Source organism: Anastrepha obliqua, chromosome 2, assembly GCF_027943255.1.
Source record: "Anastrepha obliqua isolate idAnaObli1 chromosome 2, idAnaObli1_1.0, whole genome shotgun sequence".
Classification (NCBI taxonomy): Eukaryota; Metazoa; Arthropoda; class Insecta; order Diptera; family Tephritidae; genus Anastrepha; species Anastrepha obliqua.
The window spans coordinates 2,679,987-2,699,095 of record NC_072893.1 but is presented as its reverse complement, the minus strand read 5'-3'; the positions used below and the strand labels follow the sequence as shown (position 1 = coordinate 2,699,095).

Below are 19,109 nucleotides of genomic sequence, written 5' to 3'. Positions count from 1 at the left end.
AGGTAATTTTTACCACTAATCTGCCGTTTACGCAATTATCTTTCAATGTGGGCCCACAAGAGCTCAATGCGATTGAGATCTGGTCTCGTTTATTAATTGTTTAATCCTTCTTTTAATTTACACTTGAGTAAATTTTCGAAACTCTTCCAGTACCACTTTCTCTAAGAAAAAATTGGTTCTCGTTATATTTTTTCAATATATTAAAAATACTGTCGACTTGTGGTTCTCAAAATGTTCACGGTTTGGCACACACTTTTCCCTTCGGAATGGTCTTTCACCATAAGTTCTTTTAAATCACTCGATGTTAGTTAGCCAATGGCAAAATGTGGGAAATAAAACTATCTTTTGCAGTTTAGTTATGAAGGGGCTCCATTTTTTATTTGATTGAAAAATGACGCTATTACTTCAATAAATGGAGTTACCGTTAATAATAAAAAAAATAGTTATGCATATGGAACAGTTAAAAATGAAATACATTCAAAGCAAATGATTCCTCACAAATTCGTGAATAATTTCTTTATTTATATAAATTTAAATTTTTGAATATTAGAGTCCCACTTTCTTTTTGGTTCACTGTATGCATATTTCATTATTCCCATGAATGTAGCTGATAAATACAGTGTGTGTTAATTGTTTGCAACATGATAAAATGTTCTTAAATACATTTTAATAACTTTATTTTACCACCTGAAATAACTTTTTCGAAATTTTGAATATACAGTATTTGTGTAATAATTATGTTTAACGCATTTATGTATGACAATAAAACTCAAAACTTCAACATATTGTAGTAAAAAAACATAAAAGCCCATAAAATAGTTAATTCTGCATTGTCAATTAATTGTTTACATTTTCAAATATTATATGACTTTTGTTAGGAAAATATAGGTCTGTGACTTTAATATTTAGTGTGAAGGCCTTCAGCTTCCATTACAGATCGCAGGCGAGGGGGCATGGAATGAATAAGGTTTTTCAAGTCGTACGCCTCTGGTATTTTCTGCCATTCAACCTGAATGGCACTTATGAGAGCGGTTTTATTAGATGGGCTATGTTTGCTCACTTTATTCTTAAAAAAAACACACAAATTTTCCTTTGGGCATAAGTCAAGACTCTGAGCTGGCGTATCAATAATTTTACAGCAATTATAAAGTAGCCAGGTCTTGCAAAACAACGACTTATGTTTGGGTCGTTATCCTGATATAGTTTGTATTTTAGTTTATTAGGATTTTCTGGGTCAAAAAATCCAAATTTCATCGCGCTTTTTCTGTGTTTGAGAAAATTCATTATGTCATTATATCATTAAAAATTCGCAACTCACCCACACCATTGGACGAGACGCAACCCCATACCATCACTGAGATTTTGCCAAATTTTACTGTTGGTATTATATCTTTTTGTTGCAGAGCAGAGCTTTCGTCTCGTCACAAAAATTACTGAATTCTGAAATTCTGAATGATCGCGTCTTGAGTGCTTTGGTGGTCTGCCTCCTGAGTGCTTTAATTCAATCCTGTTTTCTTATTCTGCGCGTTGAATAATATTGTAAATACATAGTTCTAAGCTTAATTGAAAACATTTCCGCCAACTCTTTAGCCGACTTCCCTTTGTAATAATTAAAATAAACTAACTGAATCAAATTTTCATTAATTCATTTGCTCGGCATTGCTAAGCTGATTAAAATGTTCACTCTTAAACGCATCAGCCATACTAAATGTGCGCCAAAACAGGACGATTATAACACGCGACTATTTGCGTTCAAAATAAAAGTACCTTCAGTTTTACTTCAAGTTGTGTTTGCATTTTGTAAATAATTAATTGACAACCCAATATATGTATGTCGAATTGTGGTGTTGCTTATTTATTTTACTATTATATTTCGGTTTTTCTACATGTTGTACGTAAAACGTTTGACGAATATTTTCTTTAGTCTAAGTCTTAAGTCTAAAAATGAGTTTATAAAATTTTTTCTGTCAGCGTGAAAGGAAAGTGTGCACCAAATATTGATAATAGGTTCTGCTTATTTATTTATTATTTTGTAATTTCAATGATTTTTTTTATAAAAATATAATTCACACTATAACAAGATCTGTATACAGCAATTTTTACACAGAATTTTTAAAAAAATTTTGGGTAGGTAGTTTTATTGATAATTGAATTTAGGTATAATAAAGTGGAAGTTTCAAATGGTTTAAAACTCGCGTTAATTTTTGACAATTTTTTCTGCTGACGATGTTGGGTGTTTTCTTCCATATTTAAAAAAAATGGGGAGTAGGCGTTAAATGGAGGAAATGCACAAAATCTCGATCAAAAAAAATTTCAAAGATCAGTGAGATTTTTGGCTTACTTGAAGCTTAACTTTACTACAGGGTCCGCCACTCGAAATATAACCAATTAAAAAGGCCATAAATTTAATTTGGAAAACTAGTTTTATTCAATTTGAAGTAAAAAATGTGTGAAAATAATACAAAATTAAGAATCAATTTACTTTTTCTCGATATGAGCACCTCTTGCCTTGACTATGTCCTTGAGACGATCGACAAACGAATCGCAAGCTGCCTGAATGTGACTTGCAGAAATTTTGGCTCACTCGCGGGCAATGGCTTTTTTCAGCACCTCGGAACGTTGTTTTTTAGCCATTCTTGGTTCACTCGAGCTTTGTGAGACGGTGCCGAGTCCTGTTGAAACGTCCATGATCTGCCACCGAAAACTTTGACTACCAATGGCTTAAAAGCAACCTTCAGAGTACTTTCTCGATAATATTTCGCCTTTACCTTGACGCCCGGTTCGATGAAAACTATTGGAGAGTGCCCATCTGCGGTTACAGCGACACAAACCATTACTTGTGGCGGGTGCCGCCTCGTGGTGGCCTATCGATGACTCAAATTCTCGTATGAACAGTCGATCAAATAAATCCTATCGTTTTGGGAGTTTACGAATTGCTCAATTTGAGAAATTTTCTCGTCATAAAACACAATTTTCGGAAATGGACCGCTTTCGGCCAAGCGAAACAACTCCTACGCTCTCTCAAGTCTGACTTGTTGCAGCTTTGGTGTGAGATCATGCGCCTTTTGGATCTTGTAAGGGTTGACTTTGAGATTTTTTCAGCATGCGGCGGATGCTACGGTCAGATATATTCAGTTCTTTCGCCATTTGATTGACATTTCGTCGGGGATTTCGCTCAAGTCGTTTCTTCACTTTTTAAACCATTTCACGTGATGTTGCAGTCTTTTGATGACCACCTCGATGCCGTTTCGCTACAAGTATGATTGTGATTTTCCAGCCAAATATAGTGCAATCACACTATTACATTTGAAAACCATTACTGATTTTCTTTTTTCGCGTTTCCGCTCGGCAACTTACCCAACTAACAGACATCTTACATTTCGAGTGCTGGACCCTGTATATAAACATTTCATGAGCCTACTTGAAATTTTTTTAGAAATTATGATTAAAAATTTTGAACTTTGTATGAAACTTTGCCCGAATTTTTATACGAAGTGTGAAACTTTGCTCTATATGGTTTTTGCAGTAATATGAACTATACTTTTGTATAAAATTAATTAAAAAAATATATAAATAGTCAAAGCTTATCAATATATGGAGTACACTTTCTTTAGGGTTACCGGGAAAACCGTCCTAGAAATTTTAGGACATTAATATTTAAGCCATTCCTGATTAATTTGGTTATGTGACATGATATCCAAAACCTAACCGTTTTTGAGATATGATTGTAAAATTATTAAAAAAAAATTTTTTTCTTTTGTGCTTCTCTCACTATTTTTACATTTTAGTTCTATGATCTGTTTATCTATAAAAAAATTGTTTAATAATCTTTATTTTCTAATATCTCGAAAACAGACACATTTTCCCGGCAACTCTGTATAATCGCAAGCAGAATGCACGTTTATCGTTATTATAGTCCACCTGCGACTTGGGAAAGTCGACTACGATTTGGGAAAAGTGTCTTGTAGTGCTCAGCATAAATCATATATGTAATAGGTCTATCGATAAGTTCGTGCGGTTTTACAACAGATGGCGTAACTTGATTATTATTCCATCGATCCACATTTCCAAACATTCATTGGAGAGCTACTGTCGTAAGGCACAAACGTCAGTATAAGTTTTTTATTTGAAGCGTAAACAACAATATTTTTACCACACTTGAAAATGTCGAATTTCGTGCCAAATAATGTGTTTTTGCGGGGAATTCTTCTTCATTATTTTAATATGAAGAAAAAAGCAGCCGAAAGTCATCGTATCTTGGTGGAAGTTTATGGTGAGCATGCTCTAGCTGAGCGAACGTGCCAGAAGTGGTTTGCACGCTTTAAAAGTGGTGACTTTGGCTTGGAAGACGAAGAACGCGAGGGTGCGCCGCCAAAGTTCATGGATACCGAATTGGAGGAATTGCTCGATCAAGATCCGGCTCAAACGCAAGAAGAGGTTGCAAAAACTTTGGGAGTTGATCAATCAACCATTTCCAAACGTTTAAAAGCCATGGGAATGATCCGAAAGGTAGGCCATTGGGTGCCGTATGAATTGAAGCCAAGAGACGTTGAACACCGTTTTATGGCATGCGAACAACTGCTTCAACGGCACAAAAGAAAGGGTTTTTTGCATCGAATTGTGACTGGCGATGAAAAGTGGGTCCATTACGACAATCCAAAACGTCGGGCAACGTATGGATACCCTGGCCATGCTTCAACATCGACGTCGGCGCAGAATATTCATGGCCTGAAGGTTATGCTGTGTATCTGGTGGGACCAGCTGGGTGTTGTGTATTATGAGCTACTGAAACCGAATGAAACGATTACGGGGTTGAGCCGAGCACTGCGAGAAAAACGGCCGCAATACGCCGATAGACACGACAAAGTTATTTTGCAACATGACAATGCTCGGCCACATGTTGCACAAGTGGTCAAAACATACTTAGAAACGCTCAAATGGGATGTCCTACCCCACCCGCCGTATAGTCCAGACCTTGCGCCATCCGATTACTATCTCTTCCGATCGATGCAACATGGCCTGGCTGACCAGCACTTCCGTAATTACGATGAAGTCAAAAAATGGATCGATTCGTGGATTGCGGCAAAACCGACCGAATTTTTCACAAAGGGAATCCGTGAATTGCCAGAAAGATGGGAAAAAGTAGTAGTAAGCGATGGACAATACTTTGAATATTAAATTTGTAACCATTTTACGTCAATAAAGTTTCAAATTTCGAAAAAAACCGCACGAACTTAAACATAGTCCTATTACATACATATGTACGTACGTGCATGCGCCTAAATTTAGTATATACAACTGTAGCTATGTGTCTGCTCATTTATCGCTACATTTATAGTTACTGAAACTGCTATTTGATGACTTCATATGCACGGAAAGTTGATGGCGGTGTTATTGGCGCAAAATTGTATTCTACCGCATACCCTTCGATTTGTGGCTTTTTCATTTCCTTTTTGTCGTATTTCTTGGCGGATTTCTTGATGAACTTTGGGACGTTAAAGACGCCAGCATCTACATATAACTTGCGGCACAAGTTTGAACAAATCACAAAACGTCAGCTAACATCAACAAAACCAGTGCGGCTACGAGTATATCACAAGCATCACAATCGTGAGCGACTTCCACTCCGGCAAATGAACTGGTTTACTTTTGGAAACAGAAAATTGTATTAATGATGGCTTGTCAAATGCCCAATGTCCAATGCCCAATGCCCAACATCTAATCATGGCAGACATTCAGCGGCAGCAACTAACGCTTGAAGAGCGTACCGCCACAATAGATAAACCTATAATTAGATCGCATTAGTAATCGTAGTGTTGGGCTTAGCTACTCTACCTATTCGATTTGGTTTCTGCCCGACTGTTTGCTTTCCCTTAGCTCACTTCCGAACTAAACCATAATCGCACAATAATAAATAGTTCGCGAAAATCGATACATGCACAAGTAAATACCTAATTTAGTCAAAACCGACACATTTCTTTGGGTATTTATGTACGAGCGTGAAAATCTATTTATATATTTATGTGTACTTATGTATGTATTATGCATTTCGGATCTTTGGAAAATGCTGCAAGCAGTAACGCTGATCAACCTATTTGTTTGACGTTTTGTGTTCGAAAGAGCATAGGCTTATGAATAGTTTTGCATACACAGCTGTAACGCGATTTAAATGGCTGCATTCTTTTGCAACGGATTTGCAATCGAACAGTAGTATTTAAGCGCATTACCGGAAAAGCCACGAAGCCAAATAAATTGATGACTTCTGAGTCCTCTCAGGATGAGCTGGAGCCAGTGATGCCATTTTGATATAATTCCAGCAAAATTGGTAATTTTTACCTTCACAAATTTAACTTGGTAAACGTGAAAATACTGAAGAAAGAGGAAAAATAAAAAGGCAATTGAAAGAAATATGCCCGAATATTATGAATTAAGAGTTCCAAACGCCATGAATCCTAGATTTATAATCACAAATATGACATTCAAACATGAGAAAGATGAGCGCATAGAAAAAAATAGAAAACAAATTAAAGTTGTAGAAAATAGTTACTTAAAAATGGTTCAACAATATGAAGTGAAAGGGGGAAATACTCAGTTTATCAATGGTATAATTCAAACAGATTTCGAAACCTTCCCAAAAGGAATATCGAGCGCTTGATGGTGCAGAAATCTTATGTTGTTTCAAATGCAAGGATTTTAATCATAAGGTCGCTGAAAATAAACTGTCTTGTTAATGAAACGATGGACAGAATGAAGTATTTAGTTGTCATTATAGACAAAAATATGAAATTTGATGAGTACGTCGAATATATAGTATATGCAAGCAATTTGGAAACAAGAGTGGTTTTCTTAAAAAGATGCGAAGTAAAATTGGAACAATAATTCCTATAAATACTTTTAATGTTATTATTAAGTAACTTTTTTAATACTTGCAACCATACACAACTAAATAGATTAAAACAACTGCAAAATAAAGGGATGAGATTTAACATCTACAGACCTGAAAAAATAATGCATGAAATACTAAAACTTTTCCAGTAAAATATCAATGGTTTCGTTGCTTGTGTGGCACGTAGCGCCGTCTTCTTGAAAATAAACGTTGTTCAGATCAATACCTTCCAATTCCGGCCATAAGAAATCGTCAATCATCTCTCGATAGCGCAATCCATTCACCGTAACTGTTGCTCCAGCTTCCTTTTCGAAAAAGTAAGGTCCATTGACACCGCCGGATCATAAACCCCACCAAACAGTCACACGTTGAGGATAGAGAGGCTTTTCAACAATAACTCTTGGATTTTCTGAGCCCCAGACGAAGCCACCGAGGAGGAAATGGGCCTCATCACTCAAGATTATTTTTCGATGGAATTCCGGATCATGTTCATGCATTTCATCAACCCAATTAGCAAAGGTACGACGTTGTTGGTGATCGACCGAATTGAGTTCTTGTGTTATCTGGACTTTGAAAGCCTCAAGACCCAAATCTTTATACAAAATACGGTCTAATGACGTTTGTGGAGTGCCTAATTCTAAAGAACGACGAGGAATGGTGTAAACCCGGGGTTTCTTCAACACTTTCTTCACATCGCTAACTTGTCCCAACAGCTCGAATTTTTTCACCATCTTCTGTATTGCGGCCCGACAAGGTGCTTCACGATGACCCAAAAATGTTCGAGTTTTACCAATCGTCTCTGCTAAATTTTCACCATTTTTATAGTGAATTTTAATAATTTTATTGCATTGATTAAGCGTGTATCGTTCCATTTTTATTAATGGCGTAGTTTCTACTTATCAAATATCAAAAAATGACAGCCTCAAAAGTGACATCTACCGAAATAGCGGGCTATTCAAAATAACACCTGTTATTGGAAAACCCTTTAGTTAAATATTATATAACACGAAGACTGCAATAATACTTGAATGGTGATATTAAAACGAAGAATAATAGTGCGTCAACTTATCTGACTGATAAAGTTGAATATATAAAGGATGCACAAAAATGCCTCCTTACTCACATGATTTCAGAATATATTCAGAAGAACTTGAAGAATAAGTGTAAAATAGAGTATGAACAATTCTAATGGAGACTAATTAATAATAATAATTGCTCCACAAAAAATGCTTCCAAGTTCTAGTTTAAGGGGGTATTCTGGTCTAGAGCCCTACTTTTTGGGTATTTTTCAAACTAGGATAAAAGAAAAATTAAAAACATTTTTAATATCCATTTTTTTATATAATATTTATTGATGTTTAAGGTATATACAAAAAATTAAAAAAAAAAAAAGTCAAAAATTCATCCAGTGACAGGTCGGGGAAGTAGGGGTTGCTAGTCAAACAGTGCTCCCTGGTTGACATGATTCCAACCCTTGTAGTGATCTAAATCGAACAAACAAAGAAAATTCTTAATTAGTAAAGATGTCGCTACATCTTGAGCCTCGGCCGAAAAAAAAAAATAAAAATTCACAAAATGGCGCCTACTTGAAAAAAAAAATTTTTTTTTACCCCTGTTTTTTGACCTTTACGAATTTTTTAAAAATACTTCAAATTAAAATTTTTCAAAATCCAATGCTCCAGTGATAAAGAGATGTATGAAAAAGATTCTCACCAAATTTCAAAGGGATCGGTCAGATAGAACTTCAGATATCGTGTCAACCACCTCAGCAAAAGGAGTTTTGAGAAAAACGCGTTTGAATTTCGCCGTCCGCTCAAACCAGTCTAGCTGTCGCGTCACTAAAATAGTTGTAATTTCGAAAATAATTCGAATTTTGCAAAATCCTTTTAGGGAGATATTTTTGAATACCTAGACTATCGAATTTTGAAAAAAAAAAATTTTCGATTTTTTCAAATTTCTAGACTAGAATACCCCCTTAAGTATTTCGCTAGTTCTCCTAAAATTTCCAAATTTAATATATTTGTCTGTTACAAAGAGGCAATTGTAATGTAATGGTCAGAGGTTGGCAACCTGCGGATCTTTGGATGTGAAGCTGTGGCTCTTCAGTTCTATACGCAAATATTATTTATTTTATAAAAAAAAAAACATTTCAAAATCGTCTCTCTACCATCGATAGTGTAAAGAATTTATAAACGATATGGAGACTCAGTACTCCGACCTCCTTCACGTAAGGTGCGATGAAAAGGGCACTAATCAGCCTGAATCAGAGAGCGACAAATGGGGGCAAAAATTTTACTTTATGGTGGATATCACAGCGAAATTAAAAGAGATTAATCTGAAACTGCAAGGGAAGGGAAACTCAACCTATGTTTTGGTTTGCTTCGAATAAAAATTAAATCAAGCCGCTTGCCATGTTATCTTTAGGGTGATTATGCCAAGCCACACATTTGTGATGTATAAATACATTAAATAGTTTACTTGGGGTACATTGAAAAATAAGTGACTTAATTTTTGTGCCCGAATATTACACTAAATTCTCATTAATTGTTTCAGAAAAATTTCTAAAGGCATTGCGCTCTAATAACAATATCCGTAATATTCTCTCGTTGACAACTGTTTCTAACATTTCTCATTTTTTCTACTTTCTACCTTTTACCTCACGTTCATGATAAACGATCTACGCGTTCCATTAAGGAAAAGTGTTTCAAAGAATGGGGAGAAGAAATTCGCGCGACAATGAAGTAGCAAAAGTGAATCAAATTCGAAAATGATTTGATGACGAAGGTAAATAAAAAATAAAAATGAGCTCACGGAGCATACATACAAGTACATGGGTACGAGGGTTGTTTGAAAAGTCCGTGAAAAAACAAATCCACTTAATTGTTTGGGCGTAAGCCTTCTTTTATTTTTAGACATAGTCTCCTTTTAGATTTATACACTTCGTCGAACGCTGTTCTAGTTTGTTGATTTGTTGTTGCAATCACCCCTCGCTTGAATAAAATCTTTTTCCCGCCAGCCTTTTCTTCAAATTGGGGGACAAATAGTAGTCCGAGGGATCCGAAGAAGCCAAGTCTTGAGAATAGAGGAGGATGTGAAGCGAGTTGGTAACCTATTTTTGTAAATTTTGCGACCACAACTGCTAAGACGTGAGCTGGTGCTTTTTCGTGATGGAAAACGAAAATCCCTCGACTTCCTCGATTCACGTGAATGCCAAACACCAAGAAATATACCGATCTGGCTTAAGCTTGGCGTGTGTTCTTCCAAGAGACGCTCCTAACTATACATAACCTCGATTCGCGCCAGTGGTGCCTCGCCTCAGAGTTTGCACGGATTTTAGAAACGACCCTCGTATGTACATTGCATTGACAGTTTACAGTGGCTCGATTAACAAAATGTTTCTAACACTTACGGGACCACCTAATGATTTTTGATTTAGGTGGGATATTCTTGCTTTCTAAATATTTCTTTTGGATATACTTACAAACTTACATAAGCGCATATGCCTGTGTATGCGTGTCTTTGTTGTTGACGCTCTGACTCGCTTGATGACTTTTTCCACTATCTAATGAATATCTCCACACAAATGCAATTCGATTCTCAGTTTACAACAATGGCGATTTCGTATACCGTTGGGCAATCATCTACTGCTACTCTTTACAGTTTTCGATCTTTACAAAAGACCTTTTAATTTAAGTCGTTGAACATTTTCGTCATGCCTGGTTATTGCTTGGTTATTACCAAGTGGAGAGGTATGTGAAATGTATTGGTTGTGGTTGCTGTTGTTACTGCTTTTTCATCGATCACCCAAAGTGTGCGTAGCAAATCTGCATCATTAAATGCGTGTGTCATTCCATGTGGACAATCGTTCAACTTTGAGATGACCATTGATGGTTTTATCATTGGTGAAGTCACTGCCGTTGCAGCATTTATTGTTGTCGCTGCTTATGGCTTCGACTTTTGTCACAACACAACTACTTTACGGATAAGTGACAAATAATTTTGATTGATTATTAAATGTGACTGTGGGTATCATTTGTGACTTTGCGGAGCAGCTACTTGGTGACGATTATTCTTGCTCGTCGGCGACACGAGTTACTGGTGTTGTCGCAGCATGTAGAAAACGACTTCAGAGGGGGGCTATTAAGCTGATTACTGATTCCCTGCCTTGACCTTTGAAATCTATATACTTGTACATACATTTGTATAAGTATATGGTAGCTTATTTTACGAACATTGTGAGTGGGGGAAAAATATCAAAATTTGCCATCAAACACATCTTTCACAGCCATATCCGACCGGTTTGTGCGTGGCTACCGTTTGGTAGCGGCTGGGTTCGAAATCTGCCGGTTTCAAATAAAAACCGCCCTCAGCAGGTATTGGCACAGCCTGAGTGTATTTCTGCTCTGAAAAATCTACTCATAAAAAATGATTTGTCATTCCGAGTCGGCTTAAAACTGTAGGCCCCTCTATTTGTGGAACATCAACAAGACGCACACCCCAAATACGAGAAGAAGCTCCGCTAAGCACACAACAAAAGAAAGTAAACACCAATTCAGTTTATAGGAGAATTTAAGTTTTTTGAAAATGCGCCAAGGATGCAAGAAATTATAAAAATATGCGCGAGCTATTGTGGCACTTCATAAGAACCTGCACCTGAAAATGCAAGATCAGGTTCGGTTGAAAAGGAAGCCGGTAAAATCAACGGTGTACTTATTCCAGAATTGGAGTCCATTGTGATGTCAAATATGGCCGAATATTATCAGCCTCTTTAAGTCAAAAGCTTTTACCTAATTTAGAGTTGCTAAAAATGTTAAACTTAAATGCCTGAGCTTATTTCTGCAGCTGAGCTCTCTTTTTAAAATGTACAAACTTCGTGTTCATTTCCACTCCAGTTTCGGTCACATTTGTCATTACTAGGCTTTATGATATCTTAGCCAACTTTTGTAGAGATAAGTAACAAGCTTAGAATTGAAAGTGAATGAACTAAGACCCTGATTGCCACCTGACTCTCTGTCACCCGGAACCAGGTTTCCTTTTTAGAAGTTCTTTTCCGTCGCGTTCCATAACACGCAGTCAATTGCAGTGTACAGTTCATTTAGTGGAATGTTTATGTCCTCTACCAATCGCTAAAGGTCATTCTCCCTTTCATTTCACTCCACACCAGAGTGGCCGGGGACTCAGCAAAGTGTAGTGTTGTGTTGTTGGATAAGCGAGAGCGACCTCTTTAACACATATTAATTTGATGCGCGATGAGGCCACTGCCTTGAGCGTTGCTTGACTATCAACAAAATTACTTAGGAAGTTTGCAGGAGGTAAATCCATCAATTTTATTGTTTTTGCTGCCTTGTCTATAGCATAGATCTCAGTTTGAAAGACGCTACACTGGTCTGCGAGACTAAGGGAGCTATTTAAGAATAATTGTTTCGAATACACTTCCGATCCAGTGCCATTGTCCACCTTTGAGCAGTCAGTATAAATATGGTGAACACTATCTTCTGATTTGACTCTGGCCTGCCAATCCTTTCGGTCGAATCTTTGTTCAGACCTATCTTGGGAACCAGATTTGGGCGCCATTACTTTAACATCAATAGGTGGAATATGTAGGATTACTTCCAGCGTTGGCTGAAACTTCGGCCGGAGCGCACCTCTTACCATATTCCTACACAAGCTAATCGTTGAACTTTCCTGAGATTCTTTAGGTAGGATTGATAATGAATTTGCCATTAAAGTTTTTCCGCTTAGTTAGGCTTATTAAGGCCAGCGATTTTGCCCTCCATGAGCTATGGTTTTTGTATTAGAGCCACCCCACTCTCTTCTCCTCCATAAAGAGCAGCAATTCATCCGTTAGCGATCTACAGTGAAGCAATTAGCCACCTTCAGCGGCTGTGGTTTCATTACTGCTCTTATTCTTTTCTTCGGTAAGACAACCTTTGGGTGCCCTATTTCGTATCTCAATTGACCGTGCAAGTCTTTGAGAATTTGCTCAGATCGGTGATTGATGCCCAACCATAGATCTTTGCCGTTTCCCTTGTCCCTGGCATGGCCTTCCACTATGGTCCAATCGTCGGGATGCACCTCTCCGTTCGTAAACACATGGATGGATGAAAATTCTCCAGCGTTCGCGAAACCATCGATTGATTCTTAGTAAGTGTAATAAAGTAAAGTATCTCCAAAAGTTCACCTTTACTATTTTAGCGGAAGTTATGGGCCGATATGAAGAGGTGCATAAACTGCCAAAACATTTTATTAGGTAGATTGTCTCGTTGGTTTATACGAGTATCTTTGCTCAAAGTAGAAATGGGCAAAGCTACTTCGATTACTCAAAGACACAAAGAGAGTAAACTTTATTCGAAAATGTCAGCAACGATGTGCATGTGTCTTTTCATATGTATGTATGGTATGTATATGAAAGTGCCGATATATGTATGATTATATGTAGAACCATTCCTCAGAACAGTCAACTTTCAAATGGTTAATCTTTTAGTTCATACAAATGTGCGACTTGCCTAGAAAAATTATAACAAATAATACTGTCGAATTCAGGAGCTATGTGAATCCGTAAACAATCGTCAACAGCGGCAATCGAATAAATGTACAAGTTTATATTCGTATGTATGTACATGCGTGTATACATTACTATGAATGTGTGAGTACTTACACACACATTTATATGTAGGTATTTTATGACCAACAATAATTTACAAGTGGGCTTGTCGAACAGTCGAATGTGCAAATGCTGAGACATGCAACATGCAACATGCCATTGTTGGAGTACATTGCATAGCGGCGACATCGGCAACAATACAAATGCAGCAACAAAAACAACAAGGACGGTAATACAAAGGTAAACATTAACACCAATCACCCGAATTCGCGGGGCCGACGATTTGTTTGATTGGATGGATGGCAGCAGTTGCGTCAGTGGCAGCAGCATCAGTTGGAGCGCATGTCGCATTTGCATAGATACATACGGAAACATGCTTATGAGGCACACATGCATGCCACACATACATGCACACTTCAGCATGATTACCATACCAGGCACTCCCGTTTCACAGCTACAAACATACATTTATATGTATGAGTGTGTGTGTAAACTTGATACAAGTATGAACATAAATAATGCCCTTTTTCTGTTTGTGCTGACGTTGTCCCGCTGCTGCAATGACAACGCCGAACCAGCAACAAGGGGACGAGTGCACAGCCACTGCAGGGAAAAGCTCAAGCAAATAACCCAACGATAACACGAATTTATTAATTTCATAAAGTGGCCGCGACTTGTTTCAGAGTCTGGCGTAATTTCTGTGTGTATGTGCGTGTGTGCCAAAGGGATTACCCGATGACCACGTGAATATTGCAATTCGCGTCTGGGTGCTGTTGCGGGTGACTTTTGACTTGTAACTGGCCGATGATTGCAGTGTCTCCAGCTGCTCATTCCTCGTTGTTTGTTTTTTTGGCATCAACCCCGATTTTTAGAACAGTTCTTGGGTTGCTATCCACAACTCAAATGCCTACAATAACAAAACTATTTTGCGATTTTGCTCGTTAAGCACTTGTTTTTTTTTTGCTTTCTTTAAAATGATTGCACTGGGAGAGAAGTCTTAAGTCTTAAGAGCTGTTATCTTTTGTTCAGAAATGAAAGCAAAAAGTGCATGTGTTAAGTTTTTTATTTTTATTTCAAACATAAAAAACTTCCAAAATAATTAATTAACAGTCATCTTGCCAACTATTCGCTGTACAGTGCCTACTCCCCCCGCCATCATGCAACTGCACACCATAACACTATCACCTCCAAACTTCAAAGTCAGCCGAATGCTCTTCCTTCCTTTCACCAAGTCCACGCCCTTTCACCTGACCTCATCCTCATTAATTTTTTTCCTCCGAAAATGTGACCTTGTTCCAGTCGTCCTTATTGGAGTAACTGGACTTACGTATAAAAATGACGTGCGCTCAAAGTACGTATTCTCCTGTTATTGAATCTGAGTGGGAAATAAAATTTCAAAATCTTGCAAAATGAGGCAAGCAACCGAAAACATTCTACAGAACTCTTTTATAAGATGGATCGAGAAGAATCTGACTTTTGAATGAATAATTGTTTGTGTGCGGATGGGTCTAATTTCACAAGAAAATTTCGACTTGGAAACCTGCAATTGCAACCGACAACCGATTCCCCACCTTGTAAGCCGAAAGACCCGCTTAACTCTTCTTTACCCGAAGAAAAAACTCGATTTCTTCCCGGTGAGTTGGATCTATGATTCGCCCACGGTTATGAACCGATGCAAAAACTCGTGCGTCTTTCGGTGCAGCAATGGTCCCTCTAAGTACTCGTACCGCAGTATAATACATATAGCCCATAAGCCCCAGCCTGCGTTCACCCTACTTGGTGGCATAAGTGGCATATAAGCAAAATATAATTCAAATCAATGCGATTTGGCATACTTTTAAGTTTAAAAAGAAAAACGAATTATCCAGATTCCTGACATAATTTTAACGGGCAATGGCGCAACAAGTACGTATGGCAACCAAAAAGTTGGTGTTCAGTTTGTTAACTTTTAAGTCGTTACTTTTCGTCGTTTTTCTACTTTTTAAAGCTTTCTTTGTACTTTTTGCTCAATCTCCATTCTTTTTTATTATAGTTGATTGTTTAACGAGCTCAGCAACTATTGAAAGAACGCATTACGCGTAGTAAATAATTTCAAAGAAACCTCAGCTGCAAAATAGCCAATATGTCAAAGGTTAACTTTCCGTTGTTACGAGGCTGTTACTTGAAGAAACCAAAAATAGCAGCGTAAGTTTTGCAAACAAAATGTAACCACTTAAAACAAAGGGGAGTTTCAAAGTTGTATTTCATCATCGTGACAAAAAACGATAGAGGATTTATTTTTAATTCGATGTTTTTATGGGAGCTCCTTTGTTTCATTTGAGTGTGCAGATACTTTTGTCAAGGCGTATTTGACAAGTAGATCCGTATTGGAACTTTATGACAAGCGACATGCATCCAAATTGTTATATGAACGAACAGTTATGTACATATATGCTTATATACATATTTATGTGTATGTATTTGTGAGTATTTACTTGGGTGCATATTGAACACAGCTTTATTACTTAAGTAAACGCACATTCACTTATACATACATACATACATACACATGGTGTCAGTAGCCAATGAATTGACTAAGGTCGGTTGTTCCATTTAATGGGCGTATTATTGAACATTTCCCCGTGCGGCACCGGCATCGGTCATAGCAGCCGCACCGTCGTACATACCCTAATATACATGAACTCATACATCCATATATAATTACATACATATGCATGTGTGTACATAAAAGTGCATATTGGCAGAGCCTTCGACTAAGCGATCGTTTCATGCGGTGTGGGCACTAAAATTGCGAAGAGGCGAAATTACATTACGTTGCAGATGCGCATGCGCGCGCGCATTACAGTAATGCAAACATTTATAGCTTCGACTTTAATTCGCGCAAGGTTAATGGATATTATGTACTTGCTGCCAGCTGCCAATTGCCCGTTACCAGTTGCGAGTCATCAGCTCCCAGTGCACCGCCTGCTGCCACCAACGACAAAATCGAACCACAAACGACTCCAATTCCAACGTGGATGCGGATGCTGGCATCGTCACTGTTGTCTTGACGACTATGAAGAAAGCGTATGACTACGACGACGACTAAGATGACTACACCCATTGTAGCTTCCGATGTGGAAACCGTTTCGTGCAACAGCTTCTGCTCCAGCTCAATGCAAGGATTGCTAGTTTGCGTTGCTGTTGGTTTTTCTATTGCAGTTTCTTTTTCCATTACCTTCGGTTGTTTGTTGTACTCAGCTTCAGCTCTGGTCTCGTGTGCTTTGGCGATGGTTTGATGAAGCGGAGCAATATTTTGAGTGTAGGCGTAATCGTTTTCACGATTATGTTGCCGCGTTAAATAAATATTAACGTCTATTGAAACTCAGCGACTGGTGGCGACAAGCAACTTTCGACGAATAGCGACGACGGACGACAGGTGACGCTTATTAAAGTAATTCAAGAAAAAACTATTAAAATAGCCGCTGTTTTATATTTTGTCGATGAAATTACCTTATTTTCCGACGAAGTGATGAACTTAACTTTACAAATGGATGCCTATTGTTTACTGATAAAACATAAATTATTTGTGGCAGAAGAAATTAAGCAAACATAAAAGTTAAAATATTTTGCGACTTTACACTGCCGACCTGTCAACTGGCGTAGAGCTGTTAACAAAAATGAAATATACTTCGTATTTATCATCACCGAAGGTTCCCTTATTGTGTTTGTTTTCAAATCCATGTAAGTTCTTTTTGAAGTAAATATACATTTTGCATAGTCGAACTTAAATATTTCTTTGATTTCCCAATCCAGAGATCACAGGCAGGTTAATCTTTTTTATTTGATAATAGATGTTGAAGGAAATTCAAAAAATTAACAATTCTGAAGCTAATAGCGTTACTTACAGGGTGGGGCAGTTATATATCGTTCCAAAGTTCAGTTATACGATCGATAATCAAAAATTGGTTCCCACATTTAGTTCCAACTTGCCATACAGCGCGCCATACAATCGATTTATCGCAATATTCAAGCCAATATTCAACCCAAGTTCAAAAATTGGACTGATCGAGTGGACCATGTATAGCCGTGGTGGACATCATATTCATGGTGGTGCGTGACTACAATTCGGAATTCAGAGAGAACGTAAGTTCGAATCTCTGTGAAATACCAACATGATGAAAAGGTTTTTTCTAATAGCGATCGCCCCTTGGAAGGTAATGATAAACCTAGAAGTGTATTTCTGCAAAAAAAATCTTCTCATAAAAAATATCTGCGTTCGGAGTCGGCTGAAGCTGAAGTCGGCCCGTTGTGGAACAACATCAAGACGCACGCCCCAAATAAGAGGAGGAGCTCGGCCAAATTCCCAAAACGGATGTACGCGTCAATTATATATATACATATACATATATATTACCTTTTTAATATATCAAGCTCTTAAAAAAACACTCAATATAGTTTTGTATATTATATTTCTATTTTTATATTACATTCACATTAATCACCTACACAGACATACATTCAAATATTACAAAATATATTCCTTAATACATATATTAACTAATTTTTATTTATTTGGGCGCAATGCGCAGTAGCCTAATAATCACCATCGCGGCAACCATTTCCACATAGACTTGATCAACATTTTATAACGGAAACTGCTTGGCCGTCAAGAATTCACATTGTCGCTGATGGAATAAAAGTTGTTGTTGCAGCTGTACGTATTGCTGTTGCATCTGTTGTTGGTGCTGCATTTGCACTAACTGTTGTTGTATCAATTGATACTGTTGCTGGTGATATTGAAACCAGGCTTGTTGTTCCTGCAGGGCCTGCATCATCATAGCGCATTGCGCCCTTCCAAGTTCTTCCGGGGTAGGAAAGTAAACGGCATTTGGCGCTTGTGGATGGTTCATGGGTACGCCATGTGTGATGAGTTGGTTAAGCGGCCCATACCCATTATTGTTTAATTGGGTTCCTACAGTGTTGCTGGTGTCGAATTCGAATCGACCAGCTGATGAACTGACATCGACTATGTCCATAGCTGGGTTTATTATCCAATAATTGCCACGACCCGGGTCATCCATGGGACGCGGTATCTTTACAAAATAAGAATTTGTACTCAAAGTATGTCGCACTTGACTCTGCCAGCCGTGTTGGTCTCTTCGATAATAAGGATAGTTCTCCGATATCCACTCTTGAATAGCGCTTAACGGTAATCTTTTCTCCCGACTACTTCGTATCGCCATGGCCACCAGAGCACTGTATGTGAAACCAGGTCGTTGGTCAATTGATCCATCTGGAGAGGCTGATCCATCGGAGCGTGGTGGCGTCGGCGGTGCGTTATTCATGTTATTTGCATTTGCATTTTGTTCATTATTAGCACTGGCTCCAAGTATATTACGAATGGAAAAATTGGATTCAAAGGTTGGTGCCATTTTAGTGTCTTTTTGTTTTGTTTTTTTGCTAAAGTTGGTTTCGAATATGACTTGATTCTCTAACGAGAAGGATTCACTTACTGATGACACAATCCCGAAAAATTACCCTTTTTATATCCACGAAGTTCAAAAACACAAATGAAACAGATAGAGTTGACTTTGCAGCAAGTAGAAAAGTAGAGTTGAGTGTATAACTGTTTGACTA

General features: G+C 37.7%; 1 protein-coding gene across 1 annotated transcript; it reads right to left on the bottom strand.

Annotated features, from left to right (window-relative positions):
* Positions 1–18,115: 18,115 nt before the first annotated feature.
* Positions 18,116–18,904, bottom strand: LOC129236938 (fork head domain transcription factor slp1-like). The gene has a single exon (XM_054871253.1). It carries the CDS (start codon positions 18,902–18,904, stop codon positions 18,116–18,118), a length of 789 nt encoding a protein of 262 aa, XP_054727228.1.
* Positions 18,905–19,109: the final 205 nt, after the last annotated feature.